This window comes from Miniopterus schreibersii (genome assembly GCF_964146895.1).
Source record: "Miniopterus schreibersii genome assembly, chromosome: 11".
NCBI classification, from domain to species: domain Eukaryota; kingdom Metazoa; phylum Chordata; class Mammalia; order Chiroptera; family Miniopteridae; genus Miniopterus; species Miniopterus schreibersii.
The window spans coordinates 5,659,002-5,686,817 of record NC_138111.1 but is presented as its reverse complement, the minus strand read 5'-3'; the positions used below and the strand labels follow the sequence as shown (position 1 = coordinate 5,686,817).

General features: G+C 55.7%; 1 protein-coding gene across 4 annotated transcripts; it reads right to left on the bottom strand.

The window, feature by feature from the left end:
* Window positions 1-66: 66 nt before the first annotated feature.
* SH2D3C (SH2 domain containing 3C) lies at window positions 67-27,816 on the bottom strand (the record flags this gene model as incomplete). Of its 4 annotated transcripts, none has more annotated exons than XM_081152155.1 (12): window positions 67-674; window positions 1,601-1,807; window positions 2,172-2,283; window positions 3,092-3,263; window positions 3,666-3,781; window positions 4,990-5,525; window positions 6,684-6,808; window positions 8,116-8,570; window positions 9,680-9,808; window positions 16,586-16,625; window positions 25,239-25,713; window positions 27,679-27,816. In XM_081152155.1, the coding sequence occupies 12 exons, from the start codon at window positions 27,713-27,715 to the stop codon at window positions 499-501; spliced, it is 2,580 nt and encodes an 859-aa protein (XP_081008281.1). In that variant the 3' UTR covers window positions 67-498. The 4 variants fall into 4 exon arrangements, with proteins under 4 accessions (XP_081008281.1, XP_081008282.1, XP_081008283.1 ...); XM_081152156.1 differs by having other exon boundaries at window positions 4,990-5,498; XM_081152157.1 differs by lacking the exons at window positions 25,239-25,713; window positions 27,679-27,816 and adding an exon at window positions 23,410-23,537.

The following is a 27,816-nucleotide window of genomic DNA, read 5'->3' as shown; positions in this document are numbered from 1 at the left end:
ATTTTTTCCCCTTTCACCTGAGAAAAGATGCTTCCTTCCACCCCAGGGCCTCCTGAGAGACAGAAAAAAGAGTCATAAAAGTTTATTATATGAAAGAAAGAGCGTTGCTTCTGTACATCTATTTACAGAACAGAAAGACTATTTACAACCAGATGGAGGCCTTGGTGTTGGCGGGGAGCAGATGCCCGGGAAGGGTGAGGAGGCGCGAGGAGCCCCCATGGCTCAGACACAGGGCACCTCGGCAGGAAAGGGAGAGGCAGAAGCTGGAGGGAGGGACAGAGCTTCTGGTTCTTCCCGAAGGGGGACTTGGTGAACGTGTAGCAGGTGGGACGGAGCCCAGAGCCCACACGGAACCCTGGAGGCGCAAGGGAGATCTTGGCGTTGAGTCCAGAACATTCTTGGGCTGATCACAGTGTCCCTGGGGTGCTCTGGGGAAACGTCTGTGCCCCTCTGTCCCGGATGCTGCCCGCAGCTGCAGAGGGGAAGGGTCCCTGGGGGTCACAGCTCGCTGGAGCGGACGGCAGGCTCCAGTTTGTGGGACAGGGCGGTGAGGACCTTGTCAAACTTCTCGTAGCGCCGGGCCTGGCTGCTGCTGGCGCCCTGGCTGCCCCAGAGGAGGCGCATCTGGAACTCAGTGCTGAACACCTCCAGGAGCTCAGGCCGGGCATGGAACCCTGCAGGGCAGGGCACAGGGGTTAGGGGGCCACCATCCAGCTAGGGAGGCTGGGGCTCCCGCTGGAGCCACCACATCCCTCAGGGCCCCACTCCAAGGGACACTCCCCCAGTTCTGCCAGAGATTCAACAAGGTTTATTACTGGACATGGCCACACAGTTTCGTGCCTAGTCTTTGCCCTACTATTTGCAACATATCATTTAAAAATGACTAGAAGAATATTAATGCTAATTGGGGGGCTTGAGTGTTTTCTTTTCTTTTTGTATTTTTCTGTAAGTTCCAACATTTTTTCCTAAGAAGCATGTATACATTTTGTACATCAATGCAAAAACAATGTTTTCTTTCTGAAGAAAAAGGTCAGGAAGACGGGCACCAGATGCTCAAGGCATTCACTTCAGAGTCACTGGGGGAGACTTTTTTTTTTACCTTGTTCTTCCTCAGCTTTAATTTCCAATTTGTCTACAGCAAACTTTTATTATTTAGATAATGCCGTAAGCAGTAAAAGATGGATTGTCTGAAGCCACTTTTCTCTCTGCTCCTTTCAAGAGAGGGTTCTACCTTTCGACTAGACTACAAGCTCCTGGAAGGCTGGGCAGGTCAGTCTCCGCCCCAGGGCCCCAGCCGAAAGCTTTGCAAACAACCTTATAAAGTAGGCCTGTTGGGATGCCCACTTCACAGATGAGGAAACTGAGGCCCAGAGAAGCTAAGACACACAGCTATGATGCTCTTTGAATCAGCGGTGTCTACCGGGTGCCCGCCACTCCCAATTGCTTGTTGAGCTGATGAGTGAGGAAGAAGAGGAGAGAGAAGGAGAGAGAGAGAGACAGACAGACAGACAGACACGGGCAGGAGGAGGCGGGGAGAAAGTGGGAGGAGTGTTTGACCAGAAGGGGAGAGGGAGGCCCAGGCCTGGGGGCAGCGACTCACCCTGCAGCTTGACCTCGGCGTTGGTGTGGTACAGGCCTCCGTGGTGCGCCACCGTTCGGGCAGCCTCCAGGTGGGCCAGCACCACCTCCACGCCGTGCTCCGTGCTGCCCCAGGGCTCGGGGCCCTCGGCCGGGGCCCCGTCACACTCCAGCAGAGTGATGAGTGGCAGGACGTGCGGGAACGTGGTGTTGCTCAGCGGCGGGCCCTCTGCAGGGAGGGAGGCGGCAGGCACTTAGAGACCCGGTGGGCCCCGTTACCCACTGGGGTCTCCAAACTCAGACGTGGGAGAGGAAGGAGTGGGGCCTGCCTGAGGTCCCAGAAAGGCCCCAGGGCTCCTGACTGCTGGACAGACCTTTCCTTTCAGGCTCCCTCAACTAAATCTACTGCACCCTTGGCCTGGCTCCAGCAGCAGAGCCTGGCCGTGGCTCACAGTTGCTGGGTGCAGTGAATGCGAGACTAGCCCGCACGGAGCTCAGCCAAGCTCTCACTGTCAATCACAACAGGAAAGTCTCCACTGGCCCAGAGAGGGTGGAAACCTGGGCAAGGTCACACAGCAACACGGGGGAGGTACCTTTGCCCTCATTGAGGCTCTTGAGAAACGGCTTGAGCTTCTTCTCGTAGAGGATGGCACCCTCCGTGTGTCGCTGCCGCAGGGTCATCCACGTCTGCTCCAGCCGGGCAATCTGGAGAGACCAGACTGTGAGAGGGCAGCCAGGAAAGGGGCCTGCAAGGGCCACAGGCCACAGTGGACACCCAGATGTGGGGTAATAATTATTATGGTCACCATTCTCGTATCAGGGATGGTGCTAACTGACGTCTTTTCACAAGTCCTCATGAAGCCCTTGCAACAACCCATTTTGCAGATGAGGGAACTAAGGCTCAGAGAGGGGAATGGCTTGCCCAGGGTCATTCCAAAAATAAGTGGCAGAGCTGGGAGATGAACCACTGCCTTTAGGACCCAGTTGTTACTATTTACTAGGCATAGGAGAGGAAGTGTAGTGTGCATGAGGTCCAGGCTCTGAAATTAGACAGACCTGGTTCGAATGCCAACTTTATCAGCCTCTGACTGTGTGGCCTTAGGCAAGTACTGCTCTGCCTCAATTTCTCCATAAGTAAAATGGGGACAGTAAAGGCATTTACCTCATGAGATTGTTTTGAGGAATCGGTGCTTGTAAAGTACTTAGTGTAGCATGAGCACCTAGCATCCAGTTAAGTGCTCATTAAATGGTAGCCATTTTACATTTATTCTTTATACTCCTATAATGCACCTTGTTCATTTTTCAGGTGGGAAAACTGAGGCCCAGAAAGGGAAAAAGACGGTCTCGGAACAGGTCAGCACTCAGAGAACTCAGCTCTTCCAGGTGCCCTTTCAAAATGCAACCGAGAAAGTCACAAAGCTCCTCCCGAATCAATACACAGCCATCGCAAAGGAAGGCATCCCAGGGCTCTCCGAGGCAGCCTACCGGACCCGCCCGGAGGGCCCCTCAGTACCTGGGCCATGTCCAGGGCACTCATGACTGCAGCGAAGCTGAACATGTTGCCCATGGTCCCCCGAAGCTCTGCGGCCAGCTGGATGGTCTTGTGCAGAAGCGCAGCCCGCTCCTCGGCAGAGCCAGTGCAGCCCAGGATGTCCACGGCGAGCATGATGGACATGGTGTGGAACCTGCCCGGGAGGCCGGGTCACAGGGGTGCGGCCAAGGACCCAGGGTGGCTGGCAGCGGTCCAGCCACTACCTGGGGTTGGGCACCCAGGGGCTGGAGGGCACCGAGCTCTAACTTGGAGGCGGCAGAGTCAATGCGATTGGGGGGCATGGGCAGGGTCACAGTGCCGATGGGCTGGTGGTCAAGATTTGTGGACTGTGATTGGTCAAGAGCATGCATAGGTGAGTCCCTAAGGGCCTCAGTCCTCGGGAAACCAGAATTGCTTGGAGCTGGATAATGACAAGTTGGAATTGGTCCACGGATAGGGGGCGTGGCCAGAACGCGGGGAGCCGGGCTGAGAGACTGTGATTGGCCAACTGGCCAAAGCAGAAAGACAGAGTCTCGGGGCGCGGGGTGTGCCTCACCTTTCCAGCAGGTCTAGTCGTAGCTGCCGGCCATGGGGGAGGGTGAGCAGCTCCATGCCCCAGCGGACTCCCATTAGGGTCTGCATCTCCTTGGTAACGCCCAGTATCCTAGCAACCTGCAAGGACGCCCAGAGGGCTGATTAATTTCCTGTCTTGGCTGGCCCAAGCCATCTGGGAGTCAGAAAGCTTTATCTAGGAGGGCAGCCCGGCTGGGAGGCCACATTTGAATTCCAGCTCTACTGCTAACTCTCTGCCATGGAGCAAATGAGCCTCACTTTCCCACCCTGCAAAATGAGGGATAAGTGGGAAAATGCCCAGAGGTGTCTGACATGTTAAACATTCAGTTATGGTTAAGGACCAGGACTACCTTATTCCAGAAGGAAAACCTGAATCCCAAGGAGAGAAAGGGCTTGTCCAATGTCACTGGACCTAGAACCCAGGGCTGCTCCCTTCACATCTTAGTGCTCTTCACAGAACAACATCTCTGCACATTCTGTTCTTGCTTCCTGAGCTTGGAGACCAATGCAGCCAAGTAGTCAGTGCCCTCCAAACTTCAGAGGGAGAAACTGAGGTGCAGAGAGAGTTGGGATCCTTAGTTGGGCAAAGATTCATTCAAAGCAAACACCTCGGTTTTGACAATTTATGTGCCCAGGTAATGCGTTTTGCTTATTTTGTCCACCAGGGGGGGTGGGGGCGGGCATTTGGGTCTTTTATATTCCCTGGACCAGTCCCTGACTTTCACCAGACTCAAAAAGTGCCCCAGGAAGTCAGACACCATTGGGTTTCAGGACTGCCCAGTTCCAGTGCCAAACTGACATCTGGAGGAAGCAAGAATATTTTGCTTTTTGCTTTTTTTTTTTTAAGCCTCTATAAATTTATTTCTTTATCTATATTTTAGCACTTCTATTGATTTTTTTTGAAGGGAGAGCCAGGGAGAGAGAGAAACATCAATGCGAGACCAAACCATCAATCAGCTGCCTCCTTCACCCGCCCTCCCCACCAGGGAGCGAGCCTGAAACCCTGGCATGTGCCCCAACTGGAATCAAACCAGCAAACCCACGGTGCACGAAACGACGCCCAACCAACTGAGCCACATGGGCCAGGGCAAATTTTTGCCCTTTTAAAAGGAGAAAATGGAGGCCTAGAGAGGCCAAGTGATCATCCCAGAGTCACACAGCAAGTAAAGGACAACTGTGTAGCCGGAATCCAGGCCCACAGGCTATATTTGGGGAATTTAAGGGCCAGCTCCTCACCACCTTGATCCCTGTCTTAAAGCCAGAGCACAGGGGTACTGCCCCTGTCCCAGTGTGCACCCAGCACCTACCAGGCAGTCAACCTTGGTGACATGCTGAGCCAACGTCCGGGCGTCCACCTCTGCCAGCAGCTCCTTGACCTTGCGCAGGAGGCCCACCTCCAGGGGCCGGTTGTCCTTGGGGATCAGGAGGGATTGGAACGTGGCCAGGTTGAAGGAAGAGGTGGCTTCTATGAGGGGGACTGTGAAGGCCTTGCCCCAGTCCCCCTCGGGGGCTCCATTTTCTTGTGGTTCCTTTAGCCTCTCTCCGTAGCTCCTGGCCTGCCGGCTGGAGGCCTCAGCTGCTGCCCACTCACGGCCGCCACGGACAGGAGGCTGGAGCTGGCAGTAATGGCCAGAGTCCGGGTCGCTGTAGCTGCTGAGCGATGGTGATGGGGAGGCTTTGCAGAGGGTGTGGGAGGGGCTGGCATTAGGGCCCTTGTCTAGCTCGCTAGGGGGCTTTGGGGCACTTCCAGGACACAGCTGGGGTTCACTGGAGCGACGGGTGACAGGGGAGGCGGGCAGCACTGTGGCTGAGGGTGCTGCAGGGACGGCATGAACACGGGTCACTGCAGGGAGGTAGAGGGAAAGGACTGGTTACCATGGCTCCCACCCAATGAGGTTCCCCGCCCCTTCCCAAAGGATAGGCTCCATCCACCTTAGAAGTGATGTTCTTGCTTCACCACACCCAGGCCAGGCCCAGCAGACTCCAGCAAACTGAACAGCCCTCAGCCAGACTCTGAAATCACTGGCCCCCCAGGAGCCTGAACATTCCCACCTAAGCTGCTGCAGCCTCGGGAAACCACGGAACTACGTGGAGGAGCTTTCAGCCACTTAGGGAAGCTAAGCACTTGCTGGAGCTCATTGTGCCACATGGAATTATTTCTCAGTGAATTAGTAATAATGATTTAGCGAGTTCACATGTGCCAGGAGCTGGCGATATGCTGGAGATACACTGGTCAACAACAGTAAAACCATCACCCAAAATTAGAGGTGATGTTAACTGAGTTCTTACTGCCTGTGAGATCCTTCTTAGCACATTAGTCCATTTAACCTTCTCAATATCCTGTGAAGTACTTTTAGGACCCTCATTCTATAGATGAGAAAACTGAGACTCAGAGAAGCGAACTGATCTGTCCAAGGTCACCCAGCCAGCAAATGGGGAAGCTGGGATTTAAAACCTGGCTCCTGGGACTTGAGTACACAATGTTGCTTAGAAATTGTCCAATTGATCATTTCTGGCAAGGGATTTTAACTTTTCCACTCAAGGGTGTTGTTTTGAAGGGGTGTAGTTATGACAAAGCTGGTGGCCCATGTTCAGTGATGGATTTGTGATGACCTATATAAACAGCCACATTCCCAGAGAAGGTTCCTCCCGGGCAGCTCCGCTGTTTGCACACTCTGCCCATCACATGGACAGCATGCAATACGGCCTTTTGGAAACTACTGGAAAGCACTGGAAGTTACTTTATGCACAGTGCCTCATACCTAATAGGGACTCAATAAGTCACTGCAATGAGCAAGCTGTGGATATGTTTGTATGTCAACACCAATAGTTCTGCTAGCAGGTTTTTAGCGTAAATTCTTGCAGGGCTTTGCTCTCAGGAAAGAGATAGAAACACACACAGTCACACACAGTAACAGAATTCATCAAAAGCATGTGCACACACGTATAACCATTGCCACCAGATCCCCCCACTTGTCCCTATCCCCTCTGTTGGTCGTACCGGTACTGTAGGCAGGGGAGCTGGGGTTCTCGGAGATGGGGGACATAGGCGAGTGCAGGTCTGGAATCTGGTCCATGCTGAGGGCACAGTTGCGGATGGATTCCCGGGGGTGGGGCAGTGATGTGCTGTGGAGCAGACACCTTCGTGAGTAGAGAGCCCAGAGGTGCGGGTCCTCAGCCAGCCTTAGGACGCCCACCTCTGCTTCCATCCTAGAACTGCTGAACTTCAGAGGCAGAAAAGGCTTGGAGATTATCAAGCCCAACCTCCCAATGAACAGGTATAAAAACTGAAGCCCAGAGAAAGAAGGGCTTATGCGGTCCACAACCTTCACAAATGCTTTCTTTCTGGGAACCTTGCCCCCAACTTGGAGAACTGTCTGGGGAGGGGACCAGCGGGAAGGGTGAGAAACCCAAGGGAGTCAGGCCTACCAATCTGGCCCCTCTCACTGCTCCCACACTACGCTTCGGATGCCTGGGCACACATGGCCTGTGGATCTTGGCACCATTACCATCACTGGTTCCAAACCACAAGCCAAGTGGCTGCTGTCCGCAGGGTATTCAACCATCAATTCCTTGGCTGACAGCACCCAGCCCAGGCCCAGGGAGATGAGACCTATCCAAGTGTTAGTGGCACAGAACAGCCAGTCTCTTTGCAAACAGCCAGGGAAGCCATAGAAATTAGGGGCATTGACTTTGGATTTGCAGATCTGTGTATGAATCTCAGTCTTACCACTCTCTAGTGAGCGGCTTCCCCTTTCTAGACTTATTTCCTCATCTGTAAAGTGGGGGTATGGACAGGAGCACCACCCAGGGGACCTGGGAGTTAAGGTGACGATATTGGGCATGGATAGCACTCAGCACCCGGCCAGGTGCAGAGGGGGCCTTGGGAATGATTTGCTGCTGTGGTTTCTCCTAGGATCAGGGCCTGGTCTCACCCAGCCAAGAGGCAACTGTGTGTCATCAAGATGTCGCTGAGAACCTCCATTCCCTGTGTGGTGGTTTGCACCCAGTGAAGCCTCCACTCTGATGCCTGCCTTAGCCTGGCTGGGTGGGGTGGGGAGGGGCACACCTGCAGCAGGGACCAGGCCCCCTGCCTAGGACAGGACAGGGCCCAGGCTCTCCCTGGGCCAGAGGGGGCTATCTGAGCGAGGGCCCTTTATAGGCAGGAACAGGGAGGTGCGAGGAGCAGTATCAGGGCCAAGCGAACCATAGCAGAGCTGGGGCTGTGACCTGGGTCCGACTGCTCGCAAACCTCGTGCGGCCTCACAGTACAGCCTGACCCTCCTCCTGCTTCCTGCCCACTAAGGCTCCAGGGCAGTCCTTTCTCCCCAGTTCAGTGTGCCTGGGCCTCCCCTTTCTCACCAGCACCGTCATTACTGACACTCGCACTTGACGAATGGGGAGACTGAGGCAGAATTAGGGCCCTTGCTTACCTGGTGGGGCAGCCATCGCTGCGTGTGACCTTGTCGGCGGTGAGCCCGTCGGTCATGGTCACGCTGCGGCGCTTCATGTGGCTGCCCTTGGGGCCCGAGGGGCTGGCGGGGCTGGCGGCCTTGCCGCTGCCGGGGCCCAGGCCGTAGCAGGCCTCCAGGTAGCGCAGCGGGAAGGTGCGGTTCACGGGGCAGTAGATGACGGCGCCGCTCTGCTCCGACACCGCCTTGCGGCTGCCCACGTGGTACCGCACCAGGGCGGGCACGTGGTCGAAGCTCTCCTGCTCGAACAGGTACTGGATGTGGGTGTAGCTCTCGCCCGCCTTCACCACCACCTTGTTGATCTTGAAGTGCAAGGCCTGGTTGCGCCAGCGGCACGTGAGCACATAGTCGCCCAGGCTGGTGAGCGAGTCCCGGATGAGGAAGTCCCCGTTGCGCTGCACCAGGGTCTCCGACACCTGCGGGGTGGATGGTCAGGCAGGGGAGGGTCAGGCCTGGTAGAGCAGGGGCAGGGGAGGGCCCGACCTGGGGTCGTGGGGACATGGGAACAGAGATATCTGAAGCTTGGGAGGGGGGACACCATGGCCCAGATGCAGAGGGGGGCCCAGAGGCTCAGGAATGGCAGACCATAAGACCCTGGAATGGAAGTCACAGGAACACAGGGGCTGGGGAACTGGGGTCACCATGGTTTGAAACTTAGGCCTCAGTCCTACTCCTTCTCAGGGCTCACATTGGGCAGAATGAATTCTCAATCCTTGCTCCTCCAGACAGCCAGCACTCTGGCCCGTCTCTGGGTGCCCTCAATCTGCTTTCTCTGCCTGGAGCATCCTACCACCCTGCCCACCTGGTGAACTCCTATCCATCTCACAATGGCCCCTCTCCTCAGTGCCCCTCCTCAAGGCTCACCCACATTCCTAGCACTTCATTCTTGCACGTCTCCCCCTGGGCTTTGGCTGTCTGCCTGCCTGTCAGCCCCTACCCTGGGTCACCTGCCCTCCTATTTCCTCTCTGCATCCTTGGAGTCCAGGACACGGATGACAGAGTTGATACTTGACAAAGATTTACAGTATGAATGAAAGAGGAAACAGGTGACTATCAGCCCAAGTCTGAACCTTGGCCTGGAAGCTCAACTTTGCCAAAACTGAGTAGCCTAAGGACTGATACTCACTAACCAAACACACAGGAGGCTGATGTACAGACCCTATAACAAAACATTAAAAAACAAGTAATAATAACAACAGCAAAGGACAATGTTCATTGTGCTCACTGAATGTCAGACATCATGTTAAGCACTTTACCTGCATGATTTCATTTAATTCTCACAACAGCCCTCTGAGGTAGGTACAATTATTACCCTCCATGTTATAAATGAAGAAACTTGGGCTCAGAGAGGTCAAGTGACTTGTTCAAGGTTGTACAGTCAGCAGATGGCATAGCTACATCCCATCCCAGTAGTCCACTGTGATTGAACCCTCCAACCAAGAGGTCAGAGCCTCTCTGGGCTGGGGCTGGCCGAGTGGTGGGTGGAAGGGTCTAGAGCTGAGGCCCCAGCTCAGGGCCCGCTCACCTCACGGGGGATGCGGCCATGGTACCAGGCGTGGCTGCGGAGATCTGTACTGCTGAGTTTCAGTTCTTCCTCCAACTCCTTGTGCAGCTTCTCAGGCGATGAGTCCAGGATGTACTTCTCCTTGGAAAACTGGGTGGGAGACAGTAAGAATTGGCAACCAATCAAAAGCCCCATTTCTCCTTCCCTCTCAATCCTACACCGGGTGAACTCTTTCTAGCTTGGGACTCTGGGAACACTTAGGCACAAGTGCCAACAAGGTCCTCACCCAGGAGTCCCTAACCTGGGAGAAGTAAAGAAATCTCAGTTCCACCAAACTGTGCCTGCTGTGTTGCATGCCCTGCGCTGTGTGCCATAGGTAAGTAGGCGAGGCAATAAATAACCTAGGCTCTGTCCTCAAGGAAGCTCCTAGTCTAAAAGGAGAGGAAAAGCCACAGGAGGCTTTGAGTAGACTGTGGTCAGCACCACAGTGCTGGACAGCGGCAAAGAGCCGCTAAGCTTTTGGAATGGAGAAGGTGAAGTCTAGGCGAGGTGGAGCGGTCCAGGGAGGCTTTCTGGAAAAGATGATGAGAGTAAAACACTCATTGTGCACCAAGGACACCAACTGATCTTGAAGTGCGGGAGAGAGGAGCTTTGGGAGGGTACATCTGGGAGGTAAGGCAGCAGGCACCCTGGCAAAGGCACTGACAAAAGCAGGGCTGGATGCGCAGGGAAACACTCTGGGACGGGGAATCACAGTAGAATGGAAAAGAGGCAGCTGCGAATGGGGAAGCAGAGGCCCGACACAAACATCTGCGTTGTCCTAGGGTTCCCAAGGCCCTTTCCTCCTTGCCACCTTAAGCAATCCTTGCCAGATGGGGAAACCGCAGCCCAGCAGGGAAGCCCAAGATCACTGGCTGGAGCTAATGCCCAGGATTGCCCCCTTCCACCTGCCCCAAGTGGGGGAGATTCCTGGTTTCCTGGTTGCTGTGGCCTGGGGTTGGAGGCCTACGGGAAATGGGAGGGGAACCCCTGCTGTCAGGTGCACCCCCACCACAGAGCCCAGCCCAATCCTGGCTGCGCCACGTGAGTTCTCTGGGCCTCCTTTTTTTCCTCTGTAAAATAGGTGTGATGATAGAACCTGCCTCATCGAGTTGCAAAGATGAAAAGAGACAATACTCCAGAGTACTGTGGCTAGCCTACAGACGTCCTTGTCACTGTGAGGACATGTGACATTGCTTCCTCTCCGAACTCCAGGCCCCAGTGATGACTGCTCCAGGACAGACAGAACCAGCCCAGAACTGGCCAGATGGCAGGTCAGATGAAAGTGGCACTAAAGGGCCTGGCTTCAGCCCAGGTGACAGTATCTCCCCAGGACCCCCCACTCACCAGGGTTTAAGGCTCCTTCAGTCCACTCTGCCTCCTCATACCTTCCACAGACCTCAGGACTGAAGTCTGCAGCTCCACTTTTTATCCTTCTGCTCCCATACTGCCTCAGTTTACCTTAATCTACACTGTTCTCAAGACACCCAGATTCTCAGCTTCAGAGATGTTTAGAATCTCTGAATCCATTGTTCCAACACTGATTAAGCCCCCATTCTGGGGCATGTCCTTATGCCAGGGGCTGAGGCCCCAAAGTCATCAGGACAGGTGGCCCCTGCCCTGGGAGAGCCATGTAGACCCTGACAAGCAACTCCAGGTTTCCTGAACATTCAGAGATGCAGAGAGAATGCTGGGAGCAGGTGAAAGTGCCCCTCCTCATCTAGTCAGAGAGTGGTGGCCCTGAAGAGGTGACATTTCTTTTGAGGCCTGAAGAGGGACTGGCAAAACATCAGGGTGGGAACAGTCAGGCGGGCAGATGGGCAGGGAAGAGCTTCTAGGAAAAAAGTGGCAAAGTCAAGACCCTTCACGCAGAGCCAAGGCCCTGGGGCTGGGAGTGGCAGATGGTAAGAAACATCAAAGGGGTCAGGGTGGCACAGGCAGAGATGTAGTAGGGCCGTGAGGCTGCCTTGGGGAGCTGGGGTTTACCCAGAGGCCACAGCAGAACCACAGAAGGTTTTTAAAGTGTTGGAGCAGGTTCGAATTGCTGTGTGGAGAGTCGTCTAGTGTTTTCCAGGCAATGGCAGGGCGGGGTGGGGCATGGGGATGGGAATTAGGGGAAGGGAATTTAGGGAGCCATTGATCAGGTGTGGAGGAAGAGGGCAGAGAGGTCAGAGGAGACTCCAGGCAGAGATCCCGGGAGGACAATGAGGTCCTCTCTGAGGTGGGCAAGGCTGGGGCAAGAGCAGTTGGCAATGGACTCATGGAAGCTTGGGCTCTGAGGAGTCTGTAAGGCTCTGGGGACAGATGGTGAGGTGGGTGATTTGTACAGGTGCTCGGGGCTGGGGCCGGGGCTGGGGAATGAAGACTCGCACATGCTCTGCCCAGGGTAGACAGTGGTAACTGGGAAGGGCAGAGAGGCCCAGGGCTGCCCAGGAGGTTGAGCTTTCTCGAAACCTGCACTTTTCCAAGGGGGTGTCTGTTCTTCAGGGCCCCTGGCCTCTCTCCTTATGCCACACCACGCCCTGAGGAGGGAAGAGAACACGGGCCTTTTGGGGTCCTTCTCCTTGACAAAGAGCGTGCAAATGAGAACTTGCCCCAGTAAGACAGCTGGAGCAAGAGGAACATGGGGCAAAGAAGGGGAGGGGGCTGGGCGGTAAAGAACCTGGCCCCAGGACTCTGCCTGCCACTGTGTGACCTTGAGTCAATCACTTTCCCTCTCTGGGCCCGGGTAGCCTCATCAGTAAATGGGGGCTGGAAGGCTGGGCTCCACTTTTCCAGCCATAATCTGGGAGATCTGGGGGACCAGCTTGGTATTCGACACCCCGGAAGGTAGGGCACCTTAGGGCCCCTATTCCACCTCACCCTCGCCCCGGGGGTCCCCAGCTCCCCGGAGGGGGAGCGCTGGGGCGCAAATGCAGCATCTCGGAGCTCCCCGCACTGCTATTGGCTAGAGATGATCTCACCGCCCGGCCTGCGCGCGCCTGATTGGCCGGGGCGGGGACGCTGCGCTCGCCGCGGCCGTCACGCAGGAGGCTCGGAGCGAGTGTGAGCGCAGCGGAGCGCGGAGGTGATGCGCCCGGCGGCCCCCAGGGACGCGCGAGGCGAAAGCACGGAGACCCCGGGTCAGGGTCTTAACCCCCTTCCCGCCGGCCGGCGCCCAACAAGACCCTCTCGTTCTTCTAGTTTCCTAACCCCAAGCAAAGCCATCCCCAGATGATGCTCCGCAGAGAGGCGGGGTCCGGGTCCTCCCCTCCACCCCTCCACCCCCTTCCGTTTAACCCTTTCACCGCCGCGGCGGCGTCCCGCACTGCCCGGCCAGCTGGGCTGCGAGACCCATGCCCCAAGCACGCCCCAGCCCACCCAGAGGGCAGGCGGGTGGCAGGCGCTCTCGCCCCGGCTCCGCGCACCCGCAGCATCCTCCCACCTTCCCGCCCTCACAGCGCCTTCTGACCCCAGCCCAGCGCCCCGGTACAATGGGGAGCCAAGCTGCCCAGGTCAGCGTCAGGGACCAGAGTGCTCTCTGGAGGACCGGCAGGACGCCGGGGACCCCGTCTCCTGACGCCCAGTGCCCAGCCCAGCTCCTTCCTGCGGAGGAGGCAGGACCAGAATGGCAGCCCTTAGTCCTGAGCCCCGGGAGTGGCAGCTGGACCCTCACCTCGAGGTGCCCCGGGCTCCCAGAGGTGAGGCTGGGGCGACCCCGCCCCTCCCGCAGCCCGCGACCCCTGGCCGGCCAGACCCTGCGCGGCGCCTCGGCGCTGCGGCTCCGGGGCCAGGACGGAGCGGCCGCGGGTCCCAGCCCCGAGCGCCCGGCAGGGGCCGAGCCGCCCCCTCACCTGCACCTGCACGAAGGAGCCGCGGTAGAAGCAGCAGGCAGCGGCCGACAGGGCGCTCCACAGGCTGCAGCGCTCGGTCATGGTGGGCCGACCCCGGGGCCCGGGCCGCGCGGGGGGCGGCGGCCGGCGGGGCAGGGGCGCGGGACCGACCGGGCTGGGCACCGGCGGAGCGTGCCTCTCGGCGGCGCGATTACCTCATCGCCTGGTCGGGGGAGGAGCAGGGAGGCGGGGCGGGGAGACCCCACCCTCCGGTGGCCCAGGGGAGGGGAGGGGGCCATTGTTCCTCCCTCCGCCCGCCCCTCGCCCCTCGCCCCCCGCCCCCACGCGCTCCAGCCCGCGCGCCCAGGCAGCCTGCAATACGGGATGCGAAACGGAGGACCTGCCAAGGGGCCATCGCGGGGACGGTGGGGTGGGGTGGGGACCCCTCGGCCGGCGAGGAGAATCCTGCCTCCCCACTCGCTGCACCCCTCACTGACCCAGAGCAGGCTGAGACTTTGAATTAAATCCTATCTAAAGCTGGAAAAATTCCTGTATGCCTTTAACCAAATCCTTTGTGGCCTCAGAAAATCTCCCTGAGCCCAGGATTTCTCATCTCTGATTTGGAATCAAGGACTCTGCTGAGAATCGCAGGATGTTCGACTGACAGCCCCTGGGGGTGCAGAGAGCCAGTAGTCCCAATGGTTAGGGCACCAACCTGGGTTCAGCCAGCGGTGTCCCCACTTCCATCCCACCAGCCCCTTCTCTTGGAGCCCAGATGTGTTCATCTGCAAAGCATACCTGTGCTGACCTCGCAGAACCTCGTGAGCATTCGCCTGAGCTGATGCATGTAAGTTGCCAGGCCTAAAGTACTCAGTAAATACATGCTATTATTTTCAAGCTTAGTGTCCCAATCTGGACCTTTTTGTGCTAGAATCGTAGGCATTTCGATGCAAAGGGAGTCACTGCTGACTGTCAGGCAGGCCAGGGGCTCACATCCCTTTGACAGGCTGTGTGACCTCAGGCAGGTGACCTCAGGCCCACCTCTCCGGGACCTCGGTTGCATTTGATTGTTTCCTGTAAATAAGTCTGATGCTCTAAGCTTGGAGCTTGGAATTTTATGGTCTTGGGACTTTAGAATTCTTGCTGTAGAATGAAAGTATTCACTTCATGGTCTGAGAATCCTGGAGGCCTGGGAGCGGGGAGCCTCAGGGCAGGAATGAGCTTCTGGAAACTATTGATTCCACCCTTGGCTGAGGTTTGAAGCTGAAACGGACATTCCTTTGGCTTCATCCTCCCAGGAGACGGTTTAATACATTTCAGTGAGCAGGTATCATTTCTTTTATAACATTTTTAATTACGTTTTTAGCACCATAAACTAAAGGAAAAACAGAGCTAATAATCCTCACGGGGATCTCACTACCATCAGTGACAGGGGTGGGACCTCATTAGTTTGCCAGGCCAGGACTTGTGGGGTGCTGAAATATGCCCCCATCCTCTACGAGCTGGCTCTGCGCTGGTTCTCCCTGTGGCTTCTGTTGCCCTATGGATGAGCGGCCAGGGCGCAGGTTAGGAACAGCTCCTGCTCAACTTGCTGCAGCCCCGAGCTGCGCTTCCTGGGCTTCCCCAGCTTGCTCTCTGACCTTGTCCACACTCTTGCCTTTGCCTGGACCACTTTGCCACCCATATCTGTTTATCTTTCTCTCTTTTCCAGCTTTTCATTTGGGGAGGGGATGTTAGTGAATGCTCCTGGTCTACTGCAATGGCTTGGATTCAATGTCTCCTCCTCCAGAAGGCCTTCCTTGATCTCCCCCTCTCAGCTCCTGATCTGAAAGTCATCCCCTACTTCTGGAGCTCCATTGCTTCTTACATGAGCCTTCCGGTGATGGTGGGGGAACAGCAATCTGAGCACTCCCCATATGCCTCGTTACTAGTCACTTACACAGAACTTTACAGGCAACATCTCAGGTGATGGAATAAATGTTCCTGGGGTCAGGAGCCAGGCCATCCTGCTCTGTTCCAGGTCCAGCTCCCTCTGGGCTCACTGAGCCCATAGCAACTCTGGGTTGGAAGTGTTATCCCATTTCACACAAGTAAACACTGAGACTCAGAGAACTCATAGACACACACCCAGTCGTGTCGCAATAAGTGGCAGATCTGGGACTAAAATTAGGATCTGCTGGATTAAAAAATACAATCCTGAACCATTGTGTGGTTCTGCTCTGGTCCCCACATGGACAGGAGCCCTTTGAACACAAGGCCTGGCACTCTTTGCCCTCTGCTGTAGGTTCTGCACTTGGCAGAGGCCTGGGCAGAGGGTGGGTGCTCCTGGAGGTGTAAGGCTAAGCGCTTTGTCCATGGTCTTGGTCTTGGCATCAGGTAAACTTAGATGGCAATCCCCCCCACCCCCTCCATAGTAGCTGTGTGGCTGTGAGCAAGTAACTGCACTTCTCTGGGCCTCAAGTTTCCCATCTGTAAGTGGGCACAGGAAGGCCTTCACTGCCCAGTGATGAGGGAAGAAGCCAAAGACCTCATTCACGCAAAGAGCTCAAAACCGGCTCCCTTCCGGCGCCAGCAGCCAGCACAGAGCTCTGCACAGACAGGCTCTCAAAATCTTATGTCGAATTACTGTTGTATCATCATTTCAAAACGGCATTTTTGTCATTCCCAGTACCCAGGACAAATTAAGCTTGTGATAAATGTCTGTGATAAAGAATTGAGTCATGGTTTCCTGCTCCCACCTCCCAGCACCCGAGCCGGCTCAGAGACTGGGTGGGATTAGAGAGTATGGAGGTCTTTGCATAGAGACACCCCTGGGGCGCTGTCCAGCTGGCAGGGGGTGGGGTCTGCTGATAACAAGCATCGGGGTGTCCTGCCCATGGGGCCAGGAGAGGATGATGGCAGTCATGGGATGAAGATGCTGGGAGTGAAACCAGACCCCCAGAGCTACCCCGACCCTTAGCCCTTTCCTCCTGGGAACAGACAGTGAGATCTGGCTCCTAACAAGGCTCAGAAAATGATTTGCCCTTCACGGAACATGCTCTGAGCCCACCAGTGTCCCCTGCCCAGCCCCTCTTACCTTCACGTAGTCCCCACCAGCCTCGGGCTCTCCAGCAGCCCTGGAAGGAAAGAAGAGAGGTGAATGTCCCCAGCTCTGCCTGGCTCCCCAGATGCCAGCCTCTGCTCGCCTGCCTGGTGCCAGCACCTGGCCATCAGCTCTCCAGAGGGCTCCTCCTGAAAGCAGGAGGGACACTGTAGTTGAGAGCACCGCTGACGTCTGCTGGCCCATCTCCAGCTGTGGGACCCTGGGCAGCTCCCTGCACTTCTCTGAGCCTGGGTTTCCTATCTGTTAATAGGGGACAATGACAGCCTCTGCCTCAACAGGTTGTTGTGAGGACTCAAGAAGCTGATTAACACGAAGGTCTGCTTCCTGGGTCATTGTCTTCACCCCGCTGCAGGACTCTGGGCTCCCCGGTGCTCTCCCTCCACCCCTCTGACTCGAGTAGTTGGAGGCCCCAGGCTGGGGCTCAGCCTCTTCTCCTCCCGCTCTGCACTCATCCCTAGTGCAGAGAGACCCACTCAGCAGCTGCCTAGCACACTGTGGTGTCCCTGCTGGTGACAGATGCTGTGGGATTGATCCCCTCTGCCTTCAGGGTGGCCAGGATGGGGCCTGAAGGGGCCAGAGGCCAGGGTTGCTTTCTCTTGGGTGCCAAACAAATATCATCCTTCCCCATGAGGGCACCGTGAGTCCTTCCCCCAGTCCTTGACCTTCTATGACATCCCTCCTCTGACACGACCCGGACCTGCCCCTTCAGCACCAGACTCATACACCCACTGCCTCCTTAGCATCTCCTCTTGGATGTCTGACGTCACCTGGAACGTGTCACACCCAAAGCAGAACTGTTGGGCCCCCCTGCACCACGCCCCTGCTCCCCACACCCACTTCCCATTTCAGTTAATATCAGTTTCATTCTTGTTGCTTTGTTTAGCCAAGAACCTACGGCCGTCTGTGCTCCTCTCTCACTCACACTCCACACCCAGTCCATCAGGGAATCCCGCAGGTCTCCCTTCAAAATAGACCCTGACCACTTCTCTCCATTGTCAACTCTGTGCCACCTGGGCCACCCTCGGCGCCCTCCCAGAGCACACAGCAGCCTTCCCCCTGGCTTGCTCTCACTCTCCTTGGTCAGCGTCCACCCCACCACCAGACAGTACTAAGGTGAAAGCCTAAGCAGATCAGGTGGGCACACCACCCCCCACCCTCCCATCTCCCAAAGAACAAAATCTAAACCCTTCTCCATGGTCTGCAGATGGCTGGCCACCTCAGTTATCATCAAAACCAGAACACTTTCCCTTGTGAGAGTAGAGTGCCATTATTATGCCCCCAAAATAGGCATAAACCGGGTAATATGCTCCCCAACCTTCAGGGCCCTGTGTGGCCTGGTTCTGCCCCCCCCGCCCACCTTGCCTAGCGCTTCCATGCATCTCTCACTCATTCTGACCCTCATCCTGCCCCAGCCACGTTGGCCTCCTTGTAAAGCTTATTGTTGCCACAGGGCCTTTGCATTTGCTGTTCCTTCTGCGCTGCTTTATTTTTCTAACAGCATCAATCCCTACAGGAAATAATCACTTGCCACTTATCCGTTGACTGTCGGTTACCTGAGACCTGAACTTTTTTTTTTCATTGTGGAGACCTGGCCCCCAGCACAGTGCCTGGCACCTAGTAGGAGCTCAAGGAATATTTATTGCTTAAAGGAATGCATGAATACTAATGTTAATCACTACCACTGTGAATTCTGTCAGGAGGGCCCTGGTTCTCTGGCTAACACGGGCCTCAGCATCTATTCCCAGCTGAAAAATAGGGACAAAGGTTGAACACTGGGGGCTGCTTCTTCACATACAATATTCAAATTTAAATGTAGTGCATTTAACAAAATAAATTTAAAACAAAACAAAACAAAACAAAAAAGCTGAGCTTAAAAACAAAGTTGTGGTTAAGGTATGTATTCCCAGGGCAGAATTGCTGCTCGCTGAGCAGCAGTCCGGCACCCCCCTTGTGGTGACATTCTAGAGTCTCTGTTGCTACCCTTTCCTCCTGTAAAGTCCTTCTTCTAACTCTAGTCCCTCAGGCTGCAGCCCAGCCACAGCAGGCTTCCACAGCCTCTGGGGTTCTCTCTGTCCATTGATGGGGGACCCCCGTCCTGCTCGCCTCCCCTCTCTTCCCGGGTGAGGCATCCCATTCCAGTGTTTCCGGCCATTCAAGCCCGGAAATCCTTCCACTGCTGGGAACAGATTGCTCAGGACACTGGGATCACCCCAGCATTTCCTCCAGCTTCCCGTCCACTTCCCCTCAGGCTTGGGCGGGGGCCGAGCCTTGGGGAAGGGTGGCTGCACAAGGGATCAGGTGGGACAGGGTGGCAGGGGCCATTGGGGGTGCTCAGGGCAGAGGTCTGGGAAGCTGAGGGCCTGGGCTGCACTCAACCCCCATCGCCTGCCCCCACCCCTCTACAACACTCCAGGATTTCCAAGACATAAGATGACCTGTCTGCTTACACCCACCGCCATCACTTGTCCAGACTATGGCCACTACCTTGTCACCGGCCTCCATCTGTGCCGCTGTGGCTTGTTATCTCAGCAGCCCAAACAGTCTCATTGAAATAAAGTCAGATCATGGCCTTTCTCTGCTCCAACCCGTAGGCGTGGTCTCCAGTTTCACTCAGAGTAAGAGCCAAAGTTCTCATGACAGCATCCACAGCCTCACCACCTCTCCCACCCTGAGTCTGACCACACTGCTCCAGCCAAGCTGGGCTTCTTGCTGGCTTTCATCCCCACCTCAGGGCCTTTGCACTTTCTGTTCCCTCTTCTGGGATACTTTCCCTCTAGATATCCATAGAGCTCCCCCTTCCCACCTTCAGGTCTTTACTAAAATGCTCCCTTCTCAGTGAGGCCTTCCCTGGCGACCCACCTGCAAGTGTGACCTTCTCAGGGCTCCCCACCTCCCTGCCCTGTTCAGTTCTTCCCCGTAGCACTTCATGTGACTTACCTCGTACCCCATCTCAAGCGCTGAGTGTCTCTTCTCACTACCCTCAGCTCCACAAGGATAGGGACTGAGATCTGCCTATAGCAGTGCCAGGCACCCCATAAAGATTTTTTCGAATGAATGAATGTCACAGTGGCCCCTGAAACTCTAAGGATAAAGTCTAGTCCTCACAGTGGTTCAGCGCTGTGACTGGCCTCTCCAGTTATCCCTCCCCTCTTCCTTGCACTTTGGCTGCTCACTCACCCTCCAACAAGTGCTGCTCTCTCCAGCCTCAGGGCCTTTGTATATGCTGTTCCCTCTTTTCCTTAGGGCCAGAGTAACTGCTACTTAGACTTCAGATCTCAGTTTGCTTGGAGATTTCTAGAACATTCTCCCTCCTGTTGTAATGAGTGAACCAGGAATCTAAGCTTCATTTCTAAATGCTCAGCTCCATTAATTAATTAACTTATTTCTTATTTTATGGACTTAAAAGGCACATTCCCCTCTAATATTAGTGGTGAAATCAATTAATAAATAATAGTGACAAGTGAGCTAAATCAGTCCCATTAATCAGCTGCATTAATTATTTAAATAACAACCCCCTTTTAATTGCCTGTATTAACTGATTTGTTCTGATCACTGATACCATTTATTGCCTATATTAGCTTAGTTAATTGGATTAATGAGCAGTAATTAAAGCTCATTATCTTTTATTTCCCCAAAGCAGGTTTAAAGCTGAGTTTCACCTTCAGGACGTCCATCCTGGCCCAGAGACAAGGGGATGGCTCTCCCGGGATGCTGGAGAAGGGCAGTGGGGGGAGACTGCCATTCTGTCCCCCACCCCATTCTGTCCCCCATGGGCAGCTCTGCCCTCTGCCTGTGGCCTTCTGTCTGTCACATCTCATCCAGTCCTCACAACAACACTGTGAAGCAGATGCTGTTATTGTCCCCAACTTATAGACGGGAAACTGAGGCTCAGAGAGGGGAAGGGAGTTCAAGGATGCTCAGTCAGTGGGTCTCTGAGCTGCTGATACATCCAACCCCTGTTCTCTCCCAGCGCTCACCCCACATAGGTCCCGCATTCTGCAAGCAGGGTCCCCTGAGGGTTTGGGGGGATGTGGCCCCAGCTGGGGGCAGGGGCAGTCCATCTTCCCTGAACCAGCAGTTCCCACAGCCTGAGGCATCCGGGGGTCTCCAGGACTGTGAGAAAGTCTCTACAGGAAATGAGAGCCAGGAGCAGCTGGGCCCCTTCGGAAGACAAGGACCAGCCGCCCTGAGCCCGAGGAGGCTGAGCAGGCTGGGCCCACCACGGCCCCTCCCCCAGTGGGTAATCACTACCAGATGCCCAGCAGCTGACGTCACTCTGCGGGCCGAGAGGGTCGTGGGACTCTGGGGAGCACTGGGAATTCTTGGACCAGAATCAACATTCCAGAAAGAAAAGGGGGGGGGAGGTTGTGTCCTGTTCTCAATGTCTGGCATCAGGGCAGGGGCGCGGGCAACACGGGGTGCCCTCAGCTCCCCTGTGGGATACCACCTTCTCGAAGCCTCAGTTTCCTTCTGAACACCCTAGGAGAGGGGAGGGAAGGGTCTGGGTCTCTGGGTGGGAGAAAAGGACACTTGGGTGAGACACTTTAAAATGAGTAAAACTGCATTCAAATTCTCCTCAAAGGATCCGGCCTCGTAAAACCCAAGTCAAAGTGGGGCCCTCCTCCACCCAAGGCCAGCAATGGCCGCTCGGCGTCACAGCCAGGTCCTTGCCGGGCCTGCCGGCCTTACGTGATCTGAACCCATTTCCTCCCTGGCCTGCCTCCTACCACTCCTCCCCTCCAGCCTCCCCACCTTGTTCTCAAATATGCCGAGGACGTTCCCACCTGGGGACCTTTGGACATGCTGTTCCCTGGGCCTGGTGCACTCTTCCCCTGATAGCAAGAGGGACCATTGCCTCATCTTCTTTGTTCAAACCTCACTTCCTCAGAGACTCCCCCCAGCCTTCCCAAGTTGCCACCACTAGCCACTCCCCCCAAGACCAATTCCCTTACTTGATTTAAAACTTTCTTTGTAGCGCGTCCCTTTTCTGACTGCATAACTCCTTATCTTGTTAATCCTCCGTCTTCCCCACCCTAGGATGGGGGCTCCGGGGACAGGGAGGAGAGGGTTTTGTGTGTGGTGCTCACTGCTGTCTCCTCAGGACCTAGGATGGTGTCTAGGGCATAGTTACATCTCAGCAAATATTAAAATGACTGAAATTCCAACTCATTTAGCTGTGTGTTCTCATGTACATTGTTAACTTTATAAAACCTCAGTATCCTCATCTGTAAAACTGGCTACTAATACCTCTCTCCAGGGGGTTATGAAAAGTCATTTGAAATAATGGTAGGAGGTGAAATGTGGCCTTGTGGTCAACAGCTTGGGCTTGGGAATGGGTCAGATCTGGGGTCAAATCTAGGCTCTGACACTTAATCCTCTGCAGCCCCAGGAAAGTCCCCTCCCCTCTCTGAACCTCAGTATCCTCACTGACAAAATGCAGCAAGTAGAGGCTCACACACACACACACACACACACACGGGGCCCATGTGCTAGACAGTGCCCATCAGGAGTTCCAGGCAGGGCCTGGCGGGTAATGAGCCAGATCTCAATCACCTCTGGTGGTGCCCTGGCCTGATGATTCCTGCCTGGGTATGGGTGGGGGGTTGTTGGGAGCCTCCCTTCCCTCTCTGGGCCTCTGCTTCCTCCTCCTTAACATGGACTGAGAGGCAAAGGGTGTCAGGGGTCTCTGGATGGGTTATTTCCCTGCAGAGGGTGCTGGGGGGTGGGGGCAGGCTAGGCTGACACTCTCCTTTCTGGGAGCCAAAGGCCTTTCATTCCCTGTGTTGTTGGCCCCTCCTCCCTCCTTCCTCCGCATCCCCATGATCTCAACAGGGAACTGGGCACCAGGAAACTCCTGCAGCCTCACCTCTTCCCCTTCCTTCCTTCTGCTCCAGGTGCACCCTGCCTCCCAGGGGGCAGGGGAGGGACAACAAGCTTAGGCTGCTCCCTGAGCAACCACTACAAACACTCCCTGGGAACCCCCTGTGGGAAGGAGGCCCCCAATCTTGCTCAGTGGTGATTCTCTAATGCCTTCCTCCCCAAGCTGGATGGATCCTCAGAAGCTATCCCAGGCCCATCTGGGCTGCTGGGGAGATTGAGGCCCAGAGTAGGGCAGGGCAAGCCTGAGATCACACAGGCAAAGCAGCTCTCCTGACTCCAGAGTACAGGGCCGGGCGCAGGGGCTCCTGGGAGCGTTCAACAATTCCTGGTCTCATACTTGGCTGAAAGGCAGCAGGGGACGCTGGGTCTCAGGACACCAGGAGGGGGCTCAATCTGACCTGCTCCCCCCCCCCCAGGACTCCTGGACACTCCAGATGCTTAGACGATGGGGGAGAGTCTCTGTTCTTCTGACAGCTTTAGGCCATGCTTGATGCCAGAGGCACTGCCAGGACCACCAGGGCTCCTGCCCTCAGGGGAGGAAGGCTGGGTCCTAGACTGGGCATCTTCCTTCGAGGCCCCGACCCTGCTGGAGAGGAATGGGTTGCCCAACCTTTAAGGGCACTGGACAGGGAGGTGGAGTTAAACCCTAGTTCTGATCTCTGCTACTGTGTCAAATTGGGCATAATAAACCTCTCTTTCCTCATCTATAAAATGGGAATGATAGTAGTGGCTCTCTCCTGGGACCGTTGTGAAGAATAAATGCCCAACTTGTGTCGGGACAGAAGGGGACGGAGTTACACCAAAAGTCCCTGATGCTAAACCACCACCGGTTTCTCAGTTGCCCCAGGGGCACGGATTTCCCCCCTCAGACGCTACGGTCCCCGTCGGCCCTCCCCGGGCCCAGCTCCCTCACTCACCCTCTGGGTCCCAGTGCGGGGCACCTTCGGCCCACTGCGGTCATGGTTCCCCGCGGTCACCGCCCGCAGCCTCAGGACCTCCTCAGCCCAAGGGCTCGCTCCTTTCTCAGGCCACGGTGCTGCGGTGCACAGAGCAGGAGTCCGGGGGCGGAGCCTGAGCTGTAGACCACGCCCTGGACACGCCCCCGCGCCCGGCCGGGCGCTGCGCCGCGGGCTGGGAAGGACACGCCCCGGCCACGCCCCTCCGCCCCGCCCCCGTCTCACTCCGTCCCCCCATCAGTCAGGGTCCCGGGCCGGGAAGGCCACGCCCCCTGGCACACGCCCCCGGCCTCGCCCCGCCCCGCTCCGGCCCCAGCCTCCCCTAGAGCCCGCGGCGCCGCGGGGAAAGACCCCGCCCCGCCCCCCCGCCCGTCCCGCCCCCTCGCACTCCCGGCCTAGGTCACCGACTTTGGGTTGCCTCGGAACGCCCCTCCCCGAGGTGCAATCCCGGCTCCTCCGCGTCCGAAAGGGGCCGAATTCAGGAGGGACTGGCTGGCGTCCCGGATGGCCGGGCGGCCAGGGATGGTGGAAAGCATTCGCTTTATTAACCATGAACCTAAGCATTCCCATTTACTGAGTGTTTGTGGTGTGCCAGGCACTGTGCTGAGATTTTGCAAGTATGTTGTTCTTGAATTCTCACCACCATGCTACAAGGTCGGTGCTACCGTTGTGCCCATTTATCGTATGAGGAAACTGAGGTTCAGAGAGGGGAACAGCCTTGCCCAACAGCGCGCAGGCAGTTAGAGGCGGAGTCTGAACTGGATTCGCTCCGCACCTTACAAAGTCCTGCTCCCCACTGAAGGGGGTGGGTCTAGGCTCAGTTATCTTAGCTCGCAGAAGCTGCACTTCTGTGTCTCAGGGCAAAGCCACTCAGGAAAGGTCCCAGAACCAGCCCTGGGGTTACTTTTGCTCAGCTGTTTTTTCTCCCCTATATTTCAATAGGCACGTCTGATCAGGGTGATTTACACAAAGGTCCTTAGGGTTGAAAAGGCTCCTTTGGTTGGGGTTGAGGAGTCTCCCGAGGGCATGAAGCACACGGCTGCAGGGTTTAGAAGGCGGTGGGTACAATGGGTGGATGAGTGTGTACCCACTGGAAGCAAGTAGTTTCCTGTTCGAATCCCAGCTCTGCAACCTTGGCTGAGTCTCAGTGTCCCCTTCTGTAAAAGGGGACTAATCATAGATTCTTTCACAGTTTTCAGTGATTAACATTTGTTTTGACACCCAGTAAAATGGGCGCTTACTAAATGCGCGCTCTGACCATATCACTATTTGTATTTTTGCATGAACTCAACTCACCCTGTAACCAAGTTAAGTGACAACTAGTTTTCTAAACCAGGTGAAGCAGTGTTGTCTAGCAGAACTAAGGGTAGTGATTCAGGTGTGGGGGCCCCAGGCAGAGACCCAGTGATTGGGCTTGGAGCCCAACCAGCAGCCAAGCCCATGCTGAAGTTTGCCCAGGGCTTTGGAGTCAGGTGGGTCTTAGTTCAAATCCTAACTTTGTCATCTGCTAGATGTGCAACCTGAGTGGGGCAGATGACTCTCTCTCTGAGTCTGTTTCCTCACATGGACATAACAGTATCTCCTCCCCAGTTTTTTTTTTTTTCTTGGAAAGTAATTGCAAGTGAGGTGCTAAGCATAGTGCCTGGTTTATATTAAGCGCTTGGTTAAGGTATGAGTGTTTGTTTACCCAGGTGTGTGTGTTGGGGGGGCCTCTCGAGGCTCTGTTGGCAGGAGATTGAAAACTCCATCCCTGCAGGTCCCACCCTCACCTTCCCCTGGTGGGCACCTACCGTTCTGGGGACACATTCCTGGGGACTCTCTCCTCTTCTATGTCTATCTTAGGGTCCTCAGGCTTTCTCGTGGGGTCCATCTCCACTGCTGAAGGGCTGGGTTTCACCTCTGTGTCTTCCAGGGGGGCCTCGGTCCCCACCACCACCTCCTTGGCTGCCTCCACACCTGGGGGGTCAGGCAGACCTTGGGACACCAAGTGGGGCTCAGGGCCCACCTCTTGGGCTTCCTGGGCAGCCTTTTGGTCCCGAGACTTCTTGATGCTGGGGCGAGGCATGGTGCCCATGTGGCTGTACATGTCGCTGGAACGGGCATAAGCCGGGGGACTCTTGGGGACTGTCACCATGTCATCCTGCGTTGCCTCAAAGATTTCAGGCTTTAGATGAGGCCGGATAGTTATGGGAGCCGAGGACCGTCTCAGAGTGAAGGACCGAGGGAGGTTGGAGAGACTCCCAAAGCCCTTGAACTTGAAGAACTCTGGCAGCGGGGAAGAGAAGGGAAAGGAGTTAATGACCATGTCAGCAGCAATAATAATAATAACAACAACAACAGATACATGCTGTTTGACTCATTGAAGGTTCAAGGCAGGTAGGCCTCACTAATACTTCCTCTAATTATTCCGATTTAACTTTGCAGCTTTGGAGCCACAGAGCCTGGGCTTGAATCCCTGCTCTTCTGCATCCTGGCTGTGCAACTTTAGTCAAGTCACTTGACCCCTCGGAGCCCCATTCTCCACATCAGTAAAATAGAGATTATGGCTAGTGGGAGGATTGAAGAAAAGCATGTAAATAACATGCTTAGCATGGTGCCTGGCACACAGAATATCTTCAAGAAGTAGTGAAGGTGGTGATGATGATGATGATGATCTGATAAGGCCTCTGCATTGTCAAACTTGCTGCACGCATTACCTCCCTGAATTCTCAGCACAACTCCATGACACAGTTTAATCCCCCATCCATTTTCCAGATGAGGAGGTTGAGGCTCAGAGATGTAAAATGAACCCCCGAGGTCACACAGCCTGCCGGTGAAGCGGCATGTGTGTGCGCGTGAGTGTGTATGTGTGTGTCGGGGCAGGGAGGGGGGTTTAGACACCTGGGGGGGCGGTGAAAGGAATCGTCAAGAGCCTGAGAGTCTCAGTCCCTGCGGTTCTCTCCTTCCTGTCAGCTCAGCCCTCGCTTCAAACTCAGGCGGCAGTGCTCGGGTGATACCATCTCCTCCTTTCTGCAGGGGTGTATGTGAATTCCTTCCTTCCTGTCCCCAGCTATGGGACTGCGCCTCCTCACAGCCACCCTGCCACCACCATCTGACTTCCCTACACCTCCAGATGTGCAAAAAGGAAAACCTCTGGCATTTTCCACTTCCTCAGCATCCTCTGCCTCCTCAGGTCCTCAAGACCACGTTGCAATATAGGTAAGATGCCCCCCTTGGATGAGAGAGGAAACTGAGACCCAGAGAGGGGACCCACCCAGAGTCACACAGCAAGGCTGAGCCTGGGCGAAGGCTGGGGCTCTGGAGTGCTGGGTCCATGCTCTGGGCCTTTCCTCCCAGCCCTGACTGCCCCTCACTTGGTCTTAGCCTCTGTCTCTGGACCAACGTCAAGAAACACCAAAGCTCTGCTCTCAGAAAGCTGAAATGGGGCAGAGATTGTGCCAACAGCCAGAGGGAGGCTTCCTTTCTCAGCACCACTTGGTTTGTCTCCTGGGCACCAGGGGCCTGGAGGAAACAGTAGTGGGGCAGGGAGGGAAACTGAGGCCCAGAGTCCAGGGACATGAGACTGAGCCTTGGCCTATGGCCCACATGATCTCAGGCAATTCTTTGGGCCTCAGTCTTTTCATTGTGGAATGCAGTCATAATCCTTGCCCTGCACACACACACACACACACAAACACACACACACTGTGCTGTCAGCTCAAAGAAACCAGGCCCAGGGGAAGCAAGAGTTTGCTGGGACCAGGAGGAACTGACCTGGGGAAACTGACCTGAGGTGGGTGTGGCCCTTCATTGAGTTGCTCTAGGTCCCAGCGTCACTGCTAGTGGGGACACAGGACAGCATCCCATGCCACACACACACCTGCCCTATCCCAGTAATTCCCAAGCTGAGACCCCGTGAGAACCAGGCCCAGAGGTGGAGTGTGTGGTCTTCCCTGGCTCCATGAGGTCAGAGCCAGAGTCGGGACACACAGATGAACGGAGAGACTGAGTTGGGCTGGGGAGAGAGAAACGGCAGAAGCACAGAGATGGAGAGCTAAAGCCGCGGGGAGAGAGGGAGACGCTGGGCCAGAGTGATGGAGAGATGGTGACAGGGAAGCCCAGAGGCACAGACCTTCGGAGAGAAACAGACATGGACAGAAAGAGAAACGGAAACAAGACAGAGTCAGAAAGAAGCAGATGTAGAGAGAGGCTGGGGTAGACAGACAGAGGGATGAAGGACAGTGCACTCACTGAACTTCTTGCTGACTTTCTTGGGCCCGTCTGTCATCTTGGCGAGTGGGGCAAAGCCGCTGGCCTGCAGGCAAGTGGCTGCTGGAGGCTCTGGACATGGACGCTGAGGTGCCTCCCTTACCTCCCCTTCCCCTTTCT